Source organism: Erpetoichthys calabaricus, chromosome 18 (genome assembly GCF_900747795.2).
Source record: "Erpetoichthys calabaricus chromosome 18, fErpCal1.3, whole genome shotgun sequence".
Classification (NCBI taxonomy): domain Eukaryota; kingdom Metazoa; phylum Chordata; class Cladistia; order Polypteriformes; family Polypteridae; genus Erpetoichthys; species Erpetoichthys calabaricus.
In genome coordinates, this window is record NC_041411.2 from 66,491,193 (window position 1) to 66,513,617 (window position 22,425).

General features: G+C 35.1%; 1 protein-coding gene across 2 annotated transcripts in view; it reads left to right on the forward strand.

The window, feature by feature from the left end:
• LOC114668759 (solute carrier family 41 member 1) overlaps nucleotides 1–22,425 on the forward strand; it is a 45,436-nt gene that overhangs the window by 17,276 nt on the left and 5,735 nt on the right. For both annotated transcript variants that reach the window (XM_028824683.2, XM_028824682.2), the window contains exons 4-8: nucleotides 1,463–1,607; nucleotides 7,375–7,521; nucleotides 7,640–7,784; nucleotides 8,039–8,118; nucleotides 21,095–21,229. In XM_028824683.2, coding sequence (XP_028680516.1) covers nucleotides 1,463–1,607; nucleotides 7,375–7,521; nucleotides 7,640–7,784; nucleotides 8,039–8,118; nucleotides 21,095–21,229 — 652 coding nt within the window. The remainder of the gene's footprint in view (nucleotides 1–1,462; nucleotides 1,608–7,374; nucleotides 7,522–7,639; nucleotides 7,785–8,038; nucleotides 8,119–21,094; nucleotides 21,230–22,425) is intronic.

Sequence of the window (22,425 nt, forward strand, 5' to 3'; positions counted from 1 at the left end):
GACTTACACCATGTAGTTTGAAGTGACGGCTAAGAAAAAATGTTAATCTCATGTTTTAATGGAGAACAAAGATGATAAACTTTCTGATAAAATGGACATTTACAGAGACCATCATTGGACTATAGCAAATAGTATATATATACGATCATGTCACATAATTAATATATGAAGTCATCTAGCAGTATGCTCATAAATTGGGATGTGTGCATTTTTTTGTTAAAATACTATTAAATAAACACTTCTAAAAATCAAACCAGTGCACACAGAGGAAACAATGTTCACATGGAGATGTGCTTTTGAATTGTAGACATGACTCTTGACCAATGAAATAGAGAAAGAGGTGGATCTCTAATTCAAAATCTTGATCCTATATTATATATATATATATATATATAAAATTTTTGGGTTGAGTATTCCTTTAAGGAAAATTAGTGGATGGAAAGAAAATGAGCAAAACCTTTTGAGAATGCAAAGATATGATTCATTAATTTTTCATTTGGATATTAATGCCTTAATTGTACTGCTTAAAACAAAAAAATACAAATTTTGTTTGATTAATAGTTTAAATGTTTAATTTGGGAAACATGGCTTTGTGCAGTAGAACAGTTATTTTACAAACTGTAATATTTATAGATTTCCTTTAAAATTGCATTTTACACCGCAGAGAATAGCCCTAAAAAGTTTTGTATGTGAAATACACAGAATAAAGATAACTATGATATGATTTACCCTTGACTGCTATTAGCTAAAGTTTCTGTATTTTATATTTTCCTCAAATTTACAATGGTATGTTGCCTACTTGTAATCTGTGAATATTTAAACAAAGACTGCTTTCTTTGCTAAAATACAACTTTAGCAATAAATAAATAGATCAAACAAGCTGAGCTTAGGCTTAACCTGAGCCTTCAGCTTTAAGTCTTCTTAGAGTAGACTGGAGTCTTAATTAGGGGAAATGAAGACTTGTTGATTTTACCTTTCTAACCTTCCTGGGCTTGAATATTTCTTGTGTTCCACTCTGGCATTTTGCATTATTGGCTTTTATCATATATGTTTTTTAGCTTAAGTTTGAGCTCCAGTATACAAAAGATGAAAAACATTATATATTTATATCAATGTAATGCATGTATTTTCAAGATAATGTAAAATACTTTTAAAATAGTGGAAATTCAAAGAATACTCAGCAAATTACCAACAAAATGATTTTAATCTACTATAGAAAAGCTCACTTAAAGTCAGTAGTAAGTGAAAACCTAATGAATGAAAACTGATTCATTTTGCTATGTTTATAATTTTAACATTGCTATCATAGTGATTAGGATGAATTCTGCTGTATCAACTTTAATTACTGATTTTAATATTATATAAATGAGTATCCACGTCATGTTTGTAAAATTGTGTTGGATGGAGCAAAGGTTGAAATTAATAATGGTGAAAAATAAATATTTTTGTCATTAATTTACAGATACAAGCCACAGTAGTGGGGTTTCTGGCAGCAGTAGCTGCTATAATTCTGGGATCTATATCAAAAGGACACATTGACCTGGACCAAGCTGCTGTACTTTGTGCTAGTAGTATCAGCACCGCCTTCATAGCTGCACTTTCACTAGGTAATGTATAATTTCAAAGGAGAGGCAGTAGTATTGAACATTTTTAAAATAGAATAATTCACAGAAAGCTGTAGAACAGGAAAATTGCAGAAAATATTGACTTGTTCATGCGGCTTCAGAAATATGAATAATGGGTTATTCATTATAATGCATCCCTCAACAATACAAGAGAATGAAGACACTTCATTAAGACACTTATGTTATGTCCAGCCTTGCAACAATTACCCCATATGCATAATTTGTGCAATAGACTTCTGAACTGTTATGCAGTTATATAATGCCATCATGCAAAACATGAATGGACAGTCCATATTATTTGAGTAAACAGTCATGCAAATACCGTATGTTTTTGAATAACACAACTAAACAAAGACATTTTTTTCTGTCTTTGTAATTTCAACATTGTAATTATAGTAATTAGACTCAATTCTGCTGGATTAACATTTTTGATTATGCTGAGAATTTTGAAGAACTAGATTAGGCCCTTAAGGAGCTGTTCTTGTTCAAGACTGAGGTTTAGTTCATTTGGGTTGTTCGAGTGGTCAGCTCAGCTTGTCTGATCTTCTCTGTGTTTTTTTTGGTGAAGATCAAACGTTGTTTGATTTATATTCAGTACCTTGACATTTTATTAGCCTTTTTAATTGTGTTTGTGCATTTCCAAGTTGATGAGACTACAGTATGAAGGTAAATTGTTTAACCTTTTCAGAGATTACTACAAGTAAGGCCTGTGTCACTATTCTTGCATCTGTAATTAAATACATTTCTTTTGCTTATATGTAGCAGTTACTGTTTTTCTGCATTAAAATGTAGTTCTCTAGTGTTTGCCCTGTTTTGAAGATTGCTCTGAACTATTTAAATTTAATTTGCTGCTTCTTTAGTGTTTACTGTTTCTTCACTTTTGGTGTCATCAGGAAGTTCCCAGGTTCACGGCCTAAAATGTGTGTGTGTATTATATTAACATTCAGAACTTTGGGATCACATACAATTTTTCATGTTTTTGATATAAATTGATACTTTTTTGTCAAGGTACCATTAAACTGGTTTAAAATACAGCCAAGATATTACTAATATTACAAATGCTAATTACTACTTGAAATGACTAATTTTTAATTTAGTCATGTTCAAATGCTTATTGGTTAATAGAGGAATCTTTGTTATTATTTTAGCACAGCTGAAATCAGTTATTTTGTTCAATAAAGCAAGTAAAGTAACTTTCCTTAGGTTGTAATGTAGTGGCTTTCCTAAAGTTCAATTCTGGGTTTTCTTTAGCAAATATTATGCATACTTGCTGCTCATGGTGGCAATATCTTAAATGTTGGTTGGACAAGAAAGTAAGGACTTCATTGACCTATGTACACAACGGAAAACCTGAACTTGAACTTGAAACCTGTTTCAGAAGCTATATTCCCTTTTAAAACAGAGCCCAACAACAGTTTAGCAATGTCAGAATCATTTTACCACTTTGTCTGGAGGCGGTCAATGTGAATTTTTATTTGCTAAGTGATTTTAAATATCTGCACAATGTCCCATTATTCACTCAGTTTATTTATAAGCTCCTTAGCTGTAAGCAAATATGCAAGACATTTACAGTACCCATTCAGCTTATTTAACTTGAACACCCTTGTAATTAAAGAAACAAATGGAGATCAACTCTTTGGCTGCCAGTCAAAAAATGAACATTTCCATATTCTTGAGTGTTTGAAAGTTGTAATATTTAATAACTGCTAAAGTACAGCAACTGATTTAGTTTAGGACCTAAAATGACTATTTTTAATGCATCGCACATTCATGTGATATATTTATGTAAAGAATGGTATTTTTATATAAAACATTTAAAATGCGCAATCATTATCTTTTTGTTGATAACTCTCCTTTTTGTTGTTGCATTCTGAATCATGCAAACAGAATTGCTGTAGGTGTTAGTATCTGAAATTTGCCTGTGTTACACTGTCTAACATTTCTGAGAGTTGCCATTCAGAGTTTCAGAAGTTCTTATGGTATAAATTCAACCCTCACTACGTCTCATCTTCATTCCAGTTCCAACCTGCTAAACTTAAAATATGCAGACACTGCATATTTTTATTGTGAAGACTGAAGGTCATTTTTGGAACTCCTGATTCACCAACTTCCAATGGGTAGTGAGAAGTTAGAGTTTGAGTATTTAAAGGCAAATTGATACAAGCTGGCTGTCACAGGGTAAAGCCGAGGGCTCAGCAGTTGACAAGAGAGCCTGACCCTCTTCAAAATGAATGAGCCCAAAGAGGAAATGGCAGAAGTGGCAGCAGAAGAGCTTGAAAGAAACATATGGGACTTCACTGACTCTCTAACCGAGCAGACATCTGGAAGCTGCATTGAGGATTAGGCCCTTTAAAAGGCAGCTAAAAGCTCAGGGTTGCAGAGATATCAAGAGCAAACAGATAAACCTGAAACAAATACAGAGCCCTCTTCCTACCTTAAAAGTGTTTCCAAGTCTTTTCCAGAAGTGCCCCTGAGAAGGAGGGTAAAGCTGCTTTATGGTTAGGACACAGAAAGAACACAGTTGATTTTAAAGAAGGAGGGTGCATGGGAGTTTGCCCAACCAGTCTACATGTGTTTTGTGGACTTGGAAAAGGCGTTCAACCGTGTCCCTCGGGGAATCCTGTGGGGGGTACTCCGAGAGTATGGGGTACTGGACCCCCTGATAAGGGCTGTTCGGTCCCTGTACGATCGGTGTCAGAGCTTGGTCCGCATTGCCGGCAGTAAGTCGAACCCATTTCCAGTGAGAGTTGGACTTCGCCAGGGCTGCCCTTTGTCACCGATTCTGTTTATAACTTTTATGGACAGAATTTCTAGGCGCAGCCAGGGCGTTGAGGGGGTCCGGTTTGGTGGACTCAGGATTGGGTCACTGCTTTCTGCAGATGATGTTGTCCTGTTTGCTTCATCAGGCCATGATATTCAGCTCTCTCTGGATCTGTTCGCAGCTGAGTGTGAAGCGTCTAGGATGGGAATCAGTACCTCCAAATCTGAGACCATGGTCCTCAGCCGAAAAAGGGTGGAATGCCCTCTCAGGGTTGGGAGCAAGATCCTGCCCCAAGTGGAGTTCAAGTATCTCGGGATCTTGTTCACGAGTGAGGGAAGAATAGAGTGGGAGATCGACAGGTGGATCAGTGCGGCATCCGCAGTGATGCGGGCTCTGCATCAGTCTGTCGTGGTGAAAAAGGAGCTGAGCCGTAAGGCAAAGCTCTCAATTTACCAGTCGATCTACGCTCCTACCCTCACCTATGGTCATGAGCTATGGGTAGTGACCGAAAGAACGAGATCGCGAATACAAGCGGCTGAAATGAGTTTCCTCCGCAGGGTGTCTGGGCTCTCCCTTAAAGATAGGGTGAGAAGCTCAGTCATCCGGGTGGGGCTCAGATTAGAGCCGCTGCTCCTCCGCATCGAGAGGAGTCAGATGAGGTGGCTTGGTCATCTGATCAGGATGCCTCCAGGACACCTCCCTGGTGAGGTGTTCCGGGCACGTCTAACCGGGAGGAGGCCCCGGGGAAGACCCAGGACATGCTGCAGGGACTATGTCTCTCGGCTGGCCTGGGAACGCCTTGGGATTCTCCCGGAAGAGCTAGAAGAAGTGGCCGGGGAGAGGGAAGTCTGGGCATCTCTGCTCAAGCTGCTGCCCCCGCGACCCGATCTCGGATAAGCAGAAGAGGATGGATGGATGGATGGATTTTGAGGTCGAGAGAAGAGTTTCTGAAGAAAGTCCAACTGACAGAAAGAAGAAAGAGAAAAGTACAGACATAATGCCATGAAAGAGATAACAGGAAAAATATTGAGTTCTTGGGTGTATTTTTATAGTGGATAAGTGGATGAGCAGTGGAGTTGTGCAACGCCACTGGATAAACAGAGGATCAAAACCCATTAAGGGAGATAAGGAAAATTAATATACCATTTATTTTATGCTTTTTGTTTGCTCCCTATATTCAAATCTCAGTAGTTTTATTTCTATTAATAAAGGTGACGTTTTACTCTTTTGGATATTAGATTTTTTTTCTGGGTGTAGAAGACTGCTATGAAAGCTTTCTCTTCTGGACTTTTACACATCACTAGAGCACTACTGTGGCACCTTATTGTCAGACCTTAACTGAGTATTTAGAGTGGGCATGACAGAATGTTTGGGCACTAAACACTGTTTAAATGTACTTGTTTTCATGATGATGCCATGCTACACTGTCTGGGCACATGGAACAGTCAGCTGATTGCATCAGTGCTGTCTTTGGTGTTAATTTAAAGATCCACTGTTCAGTACTTCAGTATTGAAAGGGAGAGCCATACCTAATAAAGTTTTTACTGATTAGTTGCATTGCAACAATTCCGGATTAATGCTGATTAAAATGTTGATGCTTTTCACATCCGTCAGGAACATTTAATAAAGTTCAGACAGACTAATAGTATATTATTATGAAAAAGATGGGGCTAGTCTGTTGTTGCCTAGGTTGTTACAGAGAGTACTAGTAAAGGATCACAAGAGTTCACTAAACTTTTACTTTGTTTAGTTATTACAGTTTAAGTACTAGCCTTTGTCTAGAGCTTTTCCTTATTTTGCCACAAAGTTCACATAATTTTAAATACTGTACTTATGCATGGCCATCTTATTTAACATGGCTACCATGAAATCATGAGTTAACTGGCATGTGCACCTCACCCTAACATATCACATAACGATCACATACATGAAGTGGCAGAAACGCAAAATGGCGGTGCCCATACAAAAAAAAAACAAAAAAACAACCACATAATGATGGTGTCAAATAAGAAATGGCAGAAATGATGATGGCATCACCAAAACAATGAAAGTGTAAACAAATAAAATAACAAAAATAAAAATCAACGTGTTTCTGAAAGATACTTTTTATAACAGTACAAAAAACAGCCAAAAGATGGTTAAATTAAATTTACCAGGTGTTGAATATTGTTTGAAAGTAAGTGACAAAGAATAGTCTATTAATAAGCAAGGATCAAATACCAAAAAAACTAGAAAAAAGTAAGTGCAAATCCCACAAAATGTGATCCAAAATATCAAATAAATAATAGGTCTTATATCCTTTACCTGACTTATAAATGCAAAAAAATGCTAGAAAGAAAAAAGGTTGTATAGTTGAACCAATACTAGGGTATCAAGTATAGAGTGTTGCCACCTTAAGTAGGGGACAGGAGGATACAGTATACCCCTTGCAATCATAAACAAAATATAGGTGTGCACAAATAGGCAAAAAATAGAAGTGACCATAAAATAAAAAAAACAAACACACACACAAACTGGTGTCACCAGAATATTGATATAAACTGTAAAAAAACACATAAAATAATAAAGCCAGTCCAAAAACTAAATAGACTGCATTTCAGGGTGCCAAAATACATATTCATGCAATACTAATGTCCAGTTTATTCCTTGTCACTTATATCATTCCTCTCTTAACTTACTTAGTGATATCTGTTTTTATTGTTTTAATGTTAAAAAATTGTTTAAAATTACACTGTGCATCTAACAGAGTACAGTGAATGCATGGACTAAATTGAGCCAGTGGCTTATGACAGTTTCTTTTAGTAACATGCTCAGGTTGGTACTTCTTGTCATTACGGATTATTAACATACAATTATTATTTAGTAATAATGTGCATATACATTACATACAAAATAATAAATGAACAAATGATTTGCATGCTTTTATTCTTTACATATAGTGCCTGGTGAGTTAATGGAAAATAAGCTGTTTTCTGCTTCTTTTCCCAGGTCTGGTTATGATTGGGGTCATTATTGGATCAAGAAAAGTAGGAATAAATCCTGACAATGTTGCAACTCCCATTGCAGCCAGTCTTGGAGATCTTATAACTCTTTCACTCCTGGCAGCAATTAGCAATACACTTTTCAGCTATAAAGGTACAGTAAAAAGAAAGAATACACAGTACAGAATCCAAAATCATTTGTTGTACATACTTTTTTGATATCTATACATGTTACATATTTAGTAACTTGGATTGTGTCTGCTGATTTGTAGGTATCTCCTACCTTTCTCCCATGGTATGTGCAGTGTTCATCGCTATGATACCACTTTGGGTTGTGATTGCAAAAAGAAGTCCTCAGATAAGGGAGGTGCTGAAATCTGGATGGCAGCCTGTGATTGTTGCCATGTCTATAAGCAGGTAAAAGGTTTAGGACACAAGTCAGTATTGTTGGATTTTAACACTTGTTATGTAAAATTCAGCTGGTCATATTTCAAATTAAGCCAATCATAAAATTGAAAGTGCACGTTCATACAGAAGTTTAAAATGTTCAAACTTACAGCGCATTGTATAACAATATACTGTATAATAGTAGAATAAAATTTTTTTACGTTTCGTTGTACCAGTATGAAGTTGTTTTTCATTTATTTTATTTTTTTTCAATTCATGTACAGTATTGGAGGCCTCATCTTGGATAAAACTGTATCTGATCCTGATTTTGAAGGGATAGCTGTGTTCACACCAGTAATCAATGGTATGTTGGCTTAATCTTCTGCTGTTTTTTTCATATAGTTCATCGTCAATCAGATGAACATAAAATCAGAAGCAAATTATGACAATTGCAAAGTTCTATTAGTAGAGTTACTTTGAGTTGTTCAGTAAGAGTAGCATGATAAAAGATCTTAAGGGCACAGGTGAAAAAAAGGGAAATTGTCTCAAATACAAGTGTAAAAGCTTCCATGTGTCTGGCAGTTTTTAATCTTTGACAAAATGTTTAATTATTGAGGGAATTTTAGATATTGCCGTAAAGATTGTTGCTGACTTATCAAAGCAGGATTTAATACATCTCTCTATTATAATAAAAAAATCTTGGGAAGAGAGACAAGACATGACTTTCTCAGAGAGACACTTTCATATTCCGTGAGACGAGACTTTGTGCCAAGAGATTTAACCACGCCTGGGGCCAGAAATAAAAGACAAAGTAGAACATTGTAAAGAATTCAAAAACGTTGGCACAATACACATGCAGAGCAGGTTAGAGATAATGGTAGTACGAAAATTCGAAAGTCTCAAAAAAATGATAGTAAAGATCGCATTAGCGCAAACAAATGGAAATTATTACTCGTTGAAATAACGGAACAGCGAAAAGAGATTGAATATTTTACTTGTATTTAAACTTTAAGTCGGAGACTTGCAGATCTTCTAATTCGTGTTGCCATCAGGGAAAAGTAGTGTTTCTTCCCAATGAAGAGGCGTATCCACGAGAATTAAAAGGTTTGTTATTTGGTGAAAGTGAAATCCTGCAAGAGAAAATTTCAAGCTCTGCAAGACAAGACTTTATGCAAAGAGATTTGGAAAAGTCCTGCCCACATCTAAAACATTTACAACCATGCACACGGTTCAATCATTTCTTATTTGTGTGAATGCTATTGTCAGACACAGTTCATGTAGAGAGAAAGAAGCAATATTCACTCTCGGCCAGTTATACATTGTGTTGTCACGATGTAATTTCAAACATGGAATCTAAATTCAATGCGATAGTGACGAAAAGGTAAAAGTGAAAAGAGATCGAATATATGAACATAGGTGATATGGCAGAAGTGTGTAGATATTGTTTGGCTTTAAACTTTAAGTTGGAGACTTGTAGATCTTCTAATTTGTGTTGCCATCAGGGAAAACTAGTGTTTCTTTCCAATAAAGAGGCCTACTGTGAGAATTAAAAGATTTGTTGTTTGGTGAAAGTGAAATCCACACTTAGTAATTAATATATCAATCTTCTAAGAATTCATATTGTGAATTACACGCCAGAGTTTTAAGCATAAATTGTTTATATTCCAAATGTGGTGCTTATATAGTCTGAACTATTTTAATTTTGTTTATTTCCTGCCCCCATACCTAGCCCTCCACTATGTGCCTATCTGCTGTTGCAAAAGTCAGTGGCCATCTATATTTTATAGAATGTGTGCCTCAGTAAGTCTGTTCCTGTCTCACAGTTACTGAAAGGAATAAATGTTGAATTATAATAATTTTTAGGTATTCTCTCCTCATTTTAATTTTTATCTGGCATACCTTTCATTAACTAAGTATAAAAGTAATACACAGCAAATTTTAAAAACAAATCACAAAAAGCATGGGTTATAGTTTAATAAAAAAAGAAACTGCTTGCAGATCAAGCATATAGAGGAGCCTGATTTGATAAGTTATCAGAGCAGGGTGCTGGTAGTCAAATAATAACAAACAGGATTAAACTAAACACAATTATAGAACCAGCAAAAATATAACACATTTGTATTAGATATTATGTGTCAAGCCAACATCCTCCAAAAGACACGTTGGTTGAAGTAGCTTAGCATGATTTCCAGATATTGAAAATGCTGTTCAAAGTGGCTATTTTAAAGCCGTTATGACAATAAAAGGAAACGCATAAATATAACAGTTATTTCTCCAATATGTTTAATGAGAAAGGAAACAAGCTTTTGTTTGCTATGATGAATGCTTAATGGTTTTAAAGCAGCAAATCAAGCATCTTAAGTTCAAGAGTGAAATGGAACAGGATCCAGAGCAAAACATTACTTTTTGAGGTTGGAGAAAGCTTTAGAATGTGTTGTTAGTATCTGTTAGTCAAAATGCAGGGCAGTGCAGTAGAAACATCTACGCAAACAAACAATTAAAAAAATGTATAAATGCTGAACATTGAAGTGATGTGCAAAACACATGTATATTACAAAAGTACTGCAGCATGGTGTGTCTGAAGTAACATAAAGCAGAAATTAGTGCGAGATAAACAAAAAAAAAAGACCGCTCTTTTACAATAGAATGTTAATGTTTGCCTTTGAATAAGAATTTTTTATACAGATTTCAAATTATATTTAAATATTAATGTTCATTCCCACAGCCATAAAATCTATGATGGGAATTGCTTCGAGTGAAGTTGATCTTTACAATTAAAATTAGTCTTTTGCAGTAATACTGCACCTAATTTTTTAAAAAGTAAGACTTGGAAGCACTTTTTCTCTTAAGTTTATTATCGAGACTAGCGATGAGTGAACCTGTGGAGTTTGTTTCGTCACGAGCTCTGCAAAATCATGGAAATATTCTGGAACCTCACCAAACTCTATGAAATGCATTGAAGTCAATGGGAAAGGAGGAACTGAAATAGTTTTGAATGGCATGTAATGATGCTGTTGTGTTTTAAGTGTCTTACAACTATGTTAGAATGATTACTATAGCCACAAATGTGATCTGAGCTGTGAGGCAGCAGTAATAACTGATGTGCTACCATGCCTCAAACTACAAAAGTCACAAACAGAATGATAACCACAAACAAAATACAACAAATGGCCACAATCTAGCCATAAGTAAATGAAAGATATACCATTGTGCTCACAGAGAGTTGTGTTCCGTGAGAAAGTAAAAATGTTTTGTAAACAGTAATAAATCTTTTGTTATTATTATTATTTTACAGGGTCACGTGTTTTCTTTCTCAGAGACGGGTTAGGGCTCCTTTACGACTTATTTTGAGATTGTAGCTGGGCATATGGCAAATTATGCATTCAAATTAGCCATGATGTGCTGCGCTTCAGCACACAGGGATCAGTGTTATATGCCCAGTGGTAGTACTCATAATATTCTGATTAGGGTCAGTTAACATACCCATCAAATGAAAAAACTGCAAGTTGTTTGTTTTTTTTTTTTAAAAAAACATGCAGGGTGGAAGGCTGGAATACTGATCAGGCGGTGACATCACGCATGCCAGAATCAACTCTGCAACAATCTTACAGTATGCATGCATGAAAGTTTTATGCATGGTTGCTACAGCTCTATGATGTCACATTGGTCTCGCAAAGCATCATGTGGTGAAAATATTTGGCAAACAAGCATATTCACTGCAAAAACTACTTTGAATTTTGCCAATCAACAATAATTGAGATATTTGACTACCAGTTTAAAAAAATATTAAATGATCAATGTGATTTGGGTTAATAGTTCTGAGTTTATTTTCTACCAGTCTTAATACATCTATTAACTGATCAGTATTATCATTTAGTTTAGTAATTAACAGCTTAGTTTCCAACATTGAAAAGGAAATTTTAAATTTTGTTAACTTTAAAGAAATTTGACATTTTGTTTTTGGAATACTGCAGAAAAGTACAGAAAATATGGGTTTAAAATAAAAGCAAAGCACAAGTGGTTATATATTTAAAATGTTAAGGCAGTAAGTTAATAATAGTAATGATCTTTAGTATGTAAATGAAATTAATAATAGTGGTATGATAAAGATGGGAAAGAAAAATAAGAACAAAATAAACATTGGAAGGGTAAGCATAAATAAAACAATAATACAGAACAAAAGAAAAAATAAATTAGCCATAAAATGTAATTGCAGCCATAGGCAGGTGTATAATTAAATTAAATGAGATTAAAGACATTTATATGACACAATTTATATTACTTATAATAATCATTGAACATTTTCACTTTAGAAAAGCTCTTTCTCGCATTTTGTTTTTGACAGATTACCATTCAAATTTCAATTTTTTTATTTTTTCTAGTGGAAGAGGTAAGCTGCCTACAAGCATGAAAAAACTTTATTAAACAAAATTAAGTAGGGGTTGCTAACAGAAAAATACACACTTAAAAATAATTGAAAAAGGAGCAATGAGAATGTAGTGTCAGTGTCATGGGTCAAAGCTAGGAATTAGTAGTAAAAGTATGTAGTGTCTTAAAAATGATGATGCTCTAAATCCTAAGACATGTGAGGGTCACAATTGAAAATGATCAGACAAACAATTCAAAATGGATTGTACAGCCAGCCTCAAAGACAAAATAGCTGTCGCCAAAGATATCAATGGGCACGCTGTTGTGCCCAGGTTGGTAGAGGCAGGTTTCTTGTACTTTCTTATTGGGAAATGGACAAGACAAAATCATAAGTACAAACAGGGGTTGGGGCTTAACTAATCCCAATACAGAGAGCAGCTGTAGAAGAACAGACACCTGAGAATTTCTGAACCTAATAATCAAGCCACAATGTACTAACTCCACAAAATATTTATGTTCTAAATCCAATCTTTGGCAACCAGGAGGTACATGGCATTGACTGTTGTTATGGTGACATCATACATTGTGGTTGTTATGTGGTAGTAATGGAGACAGAAATATGTACACAGATCCCACTAGAAATTGCAATTCCCACAGAAAACAAAATGGTGGTGTGCCAAGATGTTAAATAATTTTAGGTCCTTTAAAACAGCCTTAAATCGTCAAAGCAGACTCTGAAATGAGTTCCTTGCACCTCAGAACCACTCCAAAGGGAGAAAAATGAAAGTAAACGGGTAATTCTAAACCAGAGAAGAATAACAAAGTATACAGAATCAAAAGAAAGACTTAAAAAGTTGTTAGCTCAGACAAACAGGACAAGGGTGTTATTAGCTTCTAGGAGCTGGCTAAGTGTCGATGCAAGACAAGAACAAAAACTGCAGTGCAGAAAAAAGTACATGAGTGCTTTTGATAGGTTGTGTTCAACAGTCATATAGAAAAACAAAAACAAAGACTTTTTACAAAAAGTACAAGATCATTGTTGCCTTGCTGAAATAATTGACCACCTGTCACTGCAAAGAAAGTCCTGCTAATCCCACAGAAAATAGTTTCCACGTTTAAGGTAGAAAAAGGCCAAACAGATGCCATACAGCCTAAAAAGATCTAAGCCCTTGTTTTGGAACTCGGACTCAGGTTTAGGATTATCCTTGTACTAATAAAATAAAAACAAAATTCTTATCTAAACAAAGTACCACCCAGAGTGCACTACAGTACCTGTATCTTAGTTCTGATAACATGGCATATGTTACATTGTGAGTGAACAAGAAAAAAAAATATGTAAAAACAGATGGTAAGCAAAAATTCTCAAGCAAACAAAAAAGCTGGAAATGGTACAAGCGTGCCATACTGCCAAGAACCAGAAAATGCCTGGTTTGTTAATCAAACAATAGCAAAGCTAAACAGGGCATCATTAGAAACCCACAATATCACATACGGGTTATGTAGCTTGAGAAAGGAGAATAGACTTCATGTGTAGAAAAGATTAATATGAAAATAAATAATAAACAAGTTTATGATCATATTTTCCAGATTTTGAAACAATGTTATGTCAAAAATTTAGCTATTCAGTGGTTTGAAGGTATTACCTTATATCATTCACGGTTATGTAAAAAAATGGTACATTGTACCTTTATTCTCGAAGAGTCTGTTTTCAAATGAGGATCAGACTTAGTAGCATCTTTTTTCCATTCTGTCCGCAATCTGTCCCAGTAGACAAAATATGCTCCTTCAGGACTTGTGCTCAGCCCTGAGACAAGGACTGTTTGTTACAAAAGTACGTCAGTGTGATCTAAATGATGCTGACTTCCTTCCTAGTTGGATTTCTTAGTTCTGAGTATTTTATCTGTTGTCCACTTTTGTATGCCTTATTGCTATATATTTATCTCAGACCAAATATATCACATCTGTACTGCAGTTGACTCCCCCCCCAAATTTGTATGTTTTTACTGTATGTCAATGTCTTGTATCTTAGTGTTTTACTACTAAATTTTCTTAATTCTACTATTTTACTGATATTTTTCTTAATTCTAACTACTTGGAAATAATTTTCTGTTCAATGAATAACTTCACTAATTAATTTAAAATTATTATTATTATTAATAATAATCATACTACTATTCACTTTAGTTAGAGCTGCTTCCTATTGGTATTTTCTTTTAACACTTTTAATTATCATGTAAAGTGTACATTTAATGGAATAGATTTGAAGAGAGACAACTGTGTAAACTAAGTAACAGTGATATTAGTTGACTGAAACAAATGTGTGTCATAAGGTTGGCACCAAAAATAACTTGGAGAGTGGTGAAGCTGTCAGGTCTTTATTTCAAAAATTAAGGTAACTTATAGCTTGTACATTTGATTGTCACTTTCACAACCATACATACAGTCATGTATTATGTAATTTTGTCCAGCCTGGTTTTTGAGTTTTGTGTGACATGATGTCAGATTTGGCTTTTTTTCTCTGTTTTTTTGTGTTGTTCCAATGCACATAAAGGAAATAAACATGTGGATACCAAAACATTTGTAATTGCAACAATTTTCTGGGAGAAATGGTGCATTTTCAAGGAAAATTCCAGGGGTGCCAATAATTTCGGCCATGACTACACATCTGACAGACTGTATATCAGCCTGTTATTCTAAGGGCTTAATTTCCCAGTAGATAATATGTAGAAATAGAAAACAAAGGTTTATCTAACAGGATGAAGAAGAACACCACCTGTTCACAACACAGACTAAAACTGCAAAATTACCAGGGAATAATTAAGTAAATTTGAAACTGAGCAAAACACCTTTTTTTTTTTTACTTCTAGTAAGTTGTTTCCCACTTCAACTATTGGAACTGTGCACAAGCTAATTGCAGTAACTTTGTTCATAAACAGTAGCTTCTTCTCCAGGTGATCTCTGGCTTTGTTCGATTTGCTTCTTTTCATGTCATGTATAATACAACTTAAAGGGCTTTAGCACTTCAGTTTAGTGTGTGAACTCTGGCAATGGCAGTTCCTAAATCTTTATTTTCCCTTTTTCTCAACATTTAGTTAACCAGCTGTACTCCAGAGTAAACTGATTTACAATAGGATTTATTATTTTGATTTCAAAATTAAACACGTTCTTCTGAACCTATACAGCTCCATAACTAGTCTATTTTTTTTACTTACTTGTCTTTTGAAATTCCAATTCACTGTCCTCATTTTTATAGTAGTAAACTCCTAAACAATGTAAAATCTTTCCACAGTTCTACCTGTTTATAATCACTCAGTTGTACTCAGAGAGGTTGTACTGTTTTTAATATCTCTCTCTTATATATATATATATATATATATATATACACACATACACATGCATACATACACTATACATGCATAATAAACTACAGTCATTAAGTACATAATGTTAACTTGTGGCTGATTATATGTAGAGAATTAGTGCAAGCCTATTCTGTCAGTCATGGAATTTATGAATAAATTGTTTGTGGTAGAATTTTTATGTTTTTGGTTGAGGAATGCTTCAGATTGTTCCAGCAGCATTGAACAGAACTGTACAAAATGTGTGACTACTTCTTTCCATACATATCTTGTTTAAGCTTGTTTTATCTATGTGCACCGAGAAGATCTTGGTTAATGCAGTGTCCGAAGTGGCTGTAAACACCGATACAGAAATGACAAATCCTATTGCAATGGCTGTATCTGTAGGTAGCACAGCTGGTTTGCTCGCTGTTTCTGCAGGAGGCTCTTTATTTTCTTCAGCCAGGCATTCAATGTTTCCCTCAACTTTTTTAATGTTGCTTTAAAGGTCCTGTTTCCGCCTGATTTGATTAATGTACTTTCAGTATGAAATACATGTTCTAATTACCAGACACTAATAAGTATTTGCACCCGTATACCCAGCACCATTGGTGTAATTAATTGAACATCTTAAAACATGTTTGGATATATTAATACCTAAAGTTTACACTCTGTGAATGGATGGTGTGCTAGAGATGCCTCTCAGCTACCTTGTTGCATTTTCTTATTCTTAGTTCTGTTCAGAAGAACATGTTTCGATCAAATGGGTGAATTAACTTTGCAAATTTCAAATATAGAATATACGCAATATATTACAGTACTTACTAAGACTGAAATTTTAAAGGCAAGATTAAAATGTTAAAAATTATACTTATTTTTGTGTTTAAGGGATAATAGATATTGAGGCATTTTCATTAATAACTTGAAATTCTGTCTTGTTGCATCCAGAGCAACATGGAGTAATATTGAACCTCAGTATAATTTCCTACAAGAAAGGCTTTCTTTCCCTGTCATAGGGTTAGATTTATTTCTCAGCCTAAGCTGGCAACATATACTGTAAATGAGTATGGTTGTGTGCATTAGTAAGCCCTGGGATGAAGGGGTGACACATCTAAGGTTGTTAAGAAATTCATAAGATGAATCTGTTGATAAATAGAATAGACATCTTTTTTCTTAATTAGCAAACCACATGCAAACACTTGCTCTCTGTTTGCTTGTGGCAGAAACATCAAGCAGGCAATTCTATGCCTAGCAACGGCCTCCATGGTACTTCTGCAGAATTCTCAGGTGTTCCAGCTGACAAGTATAATCCTTCATTGTGTCCCAGAGCTGCTCCTGGGTGTAACGTACACTTCTATTATGCATCCTCTCTGTGTGCCTAAACAATCTCAGTTTCTCTTACCTGAAAAGAGCTTCTAATCCAAGGTTTTTCTGTATATTTGTGCTTATCACATAATCAGTGAGCCTAACATGCCTGTGCAGTAACCACATTTTGGCCCCTTATACCCTAAAGCTCATTCTTTTGGTTCCTACCCAGAACTTGTAACTACAGGTGAGGACTGGGATATATATTCCCAGCGTTAGAAAAGCATCCATTGACCACCGTAACCTTAAGCAGTCACTTCTGGAGGGCAACTTCTGTAGCAAAACAATACTCCATCACGATTGGGAGAAAGCATGCACTGAGCTGAATTGTAATAAAAGCAAGAATAAAAACAAAATGTTTTATTCTCTCTTTTCCAGAATCAAAGTACAAATTAAGTATAGCTCAAAAATACAAAGCAGACAATCCAGAACACTGCAGAAGTGTCCAAAACAAAAGGAAGAGCAAAAGCCAAAATTCATCAAAATGTTAAAGAACATAATAGCACCACAATCTAGTAAAAAAATAAATAAATAAATAAGATCTATTGGCTACCAGAAGCACAATGCTAAAACACAAGTGTTTAGCTCTTACCTTGTATTTATTTTGTACCTCTCATCACATGACCACAGTATTATCAATGTTACTGGGCAAAAAATGATCATGGATGAAGCCAAAGGCAGAAGACTTGAAAGTATCCCCTGCCCCTTCAACATTGAAATGTAAATCAAATGCCCTGTGCAATACGACGTTTTGCTGTACACGTTCACTGGTCAGTCTAACAATGCATAATTTTACGTCCCTACTTGTGAAGTAAGACACTGAAGTACAAACACTGCATCCCCTTAAAGTGCAAAAACACAATGTTTTAATTTTTTTCATTTCTGTTAAATAACCCTGATCTGACATTTTCAGGTACTAATTCATATCCTCACTATGTTACATGCCCAGTGGACAAAATCGTTTGCAAACAGTTCAGATTGTAGAAAAAAGAAGGCAGTATCATCTGCAGATAGCATAGGTGAAATCATCAAATCCCAGACAGAATGCTCATTCTTAGCTGCATCTTAATACTCTGCTGCATTACAGTTATGAACAGGCGAGAAGACATTTTAAACTGAATCAGCATAACATCATATACATGAATAAAAATGATGCTTCACATTTGCAGAGACCACTAGTTCCATAACACCACACTTTTCTATACACTGAGTACATTCTCATAAGCCTTCTTCAAGTATGCAAAGCACATACAGAAAGGAACTTCAATAACCCTTCAAATATTCTCATAAGGACAAAGAAGTGGTTCCTTGTTGCACATCCAGAGCTAAAGCTGTATTGTTTTTTATAGTACTGGGACTCCAGTACCAGTCCAGAGTCTTTGTTATAGTTCTGTGGCATGGGTTTTCCTAGCGAGACCGAGGATTTTGCTTCCTCAGTAACTGGACCACTCACCTTATTTATCCTCCACATGTTGTTTGGGAGCTTTGTACTTCAAGTAGTATTACTTTTGGTAAATTTCTGCAAGGTAGGAACAAAAATAGGTTCTTAAAATATGGTGGTCACAATTCATATATTAAAACAAAATTTACAAAGCCACTATGACTGAAATGGAAGTGCTTCAGTTTTTTCTTAGGTGGTATTTTTGTTTGCCTTTATCTTGCTTCTCTTTCTGTAATCGTGCTTTACGGTGTTTGGTAATGTAAGATTACCATTCTTGATGATTTCTCCTGATGAGAACCTTGCCTTATACTTATGTAGTATTTACAGAGTTTTGCTTTATGTTAATTGCAAAGTATGAGTGTTTGTGCCTGTTTCAGGATTATTTGATATTCATAAACGTACACACATTGATAAAGTCAAGTTTCATTCATGCACTGCTTTAGTGAAATCAATGTGAGTATAAAGGTCCCGTTTCCATGAATGTCTGATAAAACCCACAAGGTGTCCACTAAGCAAATAACATTGTCTAATGGACAATTTGGAGAAAATCAGCCTGTCATTTACAACTGCAGATGCCTTGAGATAAACTGGTGTTAATGACCGATATCATAAAAATTGTATTTTTTAAAGAACTGTTCTTTGACTTTGGCTGACTTAAAAATGGAAAAGCATTAGTCATTGTGAGGATTTAAACAAATACAAAATCACCAAATGAATGTACCTACAAGAGAGTCCTTGCTGTAATTAAGGCAAAGAAATAATGCCTCATTAACACACATTCTGAATAGAAGTGAATTTCCATAATTTTTACATAAAGTAGATAAATTTCACTGTTTGCTTGAGGCATATATTCTGACTGCAGCTCTGAACTGAATTAGCAGGTATAGAATTTGTGTGTGTGAATGGAAATTTAAGGATAATAATTCTTTAATAATAATTCTTTGCATTTATATAGCGCTTTTCTCACTACTCAAAGCGCTCAGCAATTGCAGGTTAAGGGCCTTGCTCAAGGGCCTAAGAGAGCAGAGTCCCTATTGGCATTTACGGGATTCGAACCGGCAACCTTCCGATTGCCAGTGCAGATCCCTAGCCTCAGAGCCACCATTCCGCCTGAAAAATAAAATACAGCATTACTTGTGCAGCTCGAAAAACATACAACATTTATCAGGGGCTACAGTGACAAGATGTATATAAAAAGATACTCAACGGAGATTAATATCAATAAATTATTAACTGCTTGGTTGGGTTTTATGCAAATGTATGCAAATTTGAAAAAGTTGGTTTTTTAGCCATTTAACAGTATGTTAATACATTAATTTTAGTTATGTAATGCCTTACATCTCAAGCCCTTCTTTCCTAATAGAGCAATTAACAAGTAAAAGAAAAACAAATAATTGTCATTTTTCAGTAAAGTTAGTGATGAATGTGCCTTTTGGAAACACATCTGAAATAAACGTTTCCTCTTTGGCTTTCGTTTCTACTGTACTTAAGTGCTCCTTTACTTTTTTTTTTTTTTTGCTCCTTTCACTTTTAAGTCCATTTGCACAGGTCAGGGAAATTTGAAGCGGCCTTTTCCTAATGGCCATGCGTCCCCAGAGGTTTATTTTTCCTAGTGTCTATACAGTCTGGGGTGCCATGTTCTTCTTTGTTGCCAGGAAGTCTTAGGCTAATACAGTTGATTATGTCCAATTAAATTGTATTATGTTTAACTATATTAAACCAAAAATATAACCTAAATAATATATATGTATATTGCTTTGTGTTTTTTTTTTAATTTTGTTTCACTTAGCTGAATTTTTTTTACATTTCTAAAAACTATATAATTTATAAACTTTGTATGTTTTTTTTCAGAAGTGTACCTTATTTACAAATTAAATTACAATTTTTAACAACTTTCAATTCAATATGGCTAATATTTAAGGAGTATAAAAAAATAAGCTTACAATTTGCACTATAATAATGAAATCTAATGATAATTTCTGGCTGTAAAAGAGCATTATGTGCCAGTTACATGAAATACATTTTTCACTAATTTCGTTATTTAAGTGCTGCATAGAACTCGATTAGACTTTGGCCCCATTTCTTGTCTTCTAAACACATGAAGAGTGAAATTTCTTTGAATCAGGTGATTGAAATAAACTTTGCCATTTGGAGTATACAACCTCCTTGGCTTCTAGACCTGGGCTGCAGACAATGAAAATAACTACTGAACGCTTGATTGCAGAGTCAACAATCCTAACTTTGCATCTGTAAATGCATTCATTTTAATAATGTTATAAAACACGATCGCTTTATTTTGACTTTAAAAGGTAGTAGATGATTTAATCAGAGCAACTATAAGCACTCTTTACAATCTGGCACGCCATAAGCTTTCCCACCACTATATCAGTAAACCCTGATCTGTGAAATCTGTGTCAATGGAAAATATAAAGAGCTTTTTCTCACCCCTGCTGTGCGCGGCCAGTGCAAAGCTGTTGGCTTGCTTACGCTGCTTTCTGATTTCTTAGGATTTTGAGTGGCAGAGAAATTAGTAATTATGCTACCAGCTTATGGCTTTGTGAATCTGATTGCTCTGCAGGTTTCAGAAGCGTATGTATAATCTGGCCTGTTAAAGGGTGGCAGCTTTAATATAAGAATGCTAAGCAGGGCTACTGTGCGTGTTCCTTCTTGTATACCATGTGTTTCTGTTGAAGTAATAGAAGGCTAACAAAAATAACTTAAACACAAGAAATGTCATCTGAAAAAAAAAGGATGAGTATACTATAAATGTCATAATGTACATTTTGCATATTAACTAATTAATAAAATCTTTGACTATTTTTATTTAGGTGTAGGTGGGAACCTTGTTGCCATCCAGGCCAGTCGCATTTCAACTTATCTCCATTTTTGGAGTGTTCCTGGTGTGCTACCTTCCAAGATGAGGCAACACTGGCCTAACCCCTGTACTACCTTTTTCTTTTCAGGTCAGTGAAATATTCAGAGTGCCAAAATGTCAATAACTAAAAAATAAATCTTTTTCCTACCTACTTTAATTTCTTCTTATATGGTAATGATTAGTTGTTACTAATTGTTGTCAATTTACAAACAGGTTTGCTAATTTACCTAACTAAAGTGATAGACACACTAATACTGAGTACTTTCAGCCAACGAATTGTTTAGCAGAAGTGTTTCTAGAAATGCTACTGGGGGTCCTTTATGCCAACAGCAGTACCCTTGCATAATGCCCCACTGGGACTGCGACTGCCAAGTCAGAGGTTTGTCTTTCTTTTTCATTTTTTCCTTTTTTTAGTCTGTCTGGTGTGTGTTCAGACCAAAGTGTGTGTGCGTGTGCGTATATACTGTATATGCTGTATATATCATCCATATATATTTATCTATTTAATGAGTTTCTGTAAAAAGCCAGGTTTCCCCCTGGGTATAAATAATCTCTCCCTCTATCTTAGCCATAGACTAAGATGCTGGACTGTAAGCCCCTGAGCTACGTGTTCAGTCCTCACCACTAACGCTGTGGGGATGCTAAGCAAACTATTTAATCTTCTAGTACTCTAGCTGCAGAAACATATGAGCACTTCTATCATGCAGTTTTATTTTTTTTATATCAATTTAGATAGAAACATCAGATAAAACACAAAGGTAACTTTCTTACAAAAACAATGTACTTTTTATTAGTTTTAAAGACTAAGAGTTAAATTATGCAGGTTTGTGAGTATGCCAGATAATCACTAAATTGAAATAATTTTTTAATGAGCATTTATCTTAACTCTTATTGCACCTTAAACAAATCCATTTTATAGAGGTGGAGCCAGATTTGTTTATTTTTATTTATCATAAAGTTTTAAGATTTGCACAGGGGTGAACAAGTTTGTTCTACTGCCTTACAGCTCCAGAGTCCTGTGTTCACTGCCTGGGTCCTGGCATTGCTTTGAGAAGTCTGCATGTTCTCAAAGTGTCCCCCTTCTTAAACATGTGCAGATTAGGCGACCTAATGACCGGGTGTGCACAATTATGTCCTGTGCTGGACAGGTACCCTGTTGAGAGACAGCTCTACTCTGCTCCAACCTGTACTCCTGGCTCCCAGGCCTGCTAAAATAGCTACCAAAACTCTGTAATCTTGAAATGGATAAGCAAGTGAAAAGATGTATGGACAAAGTTTTATACT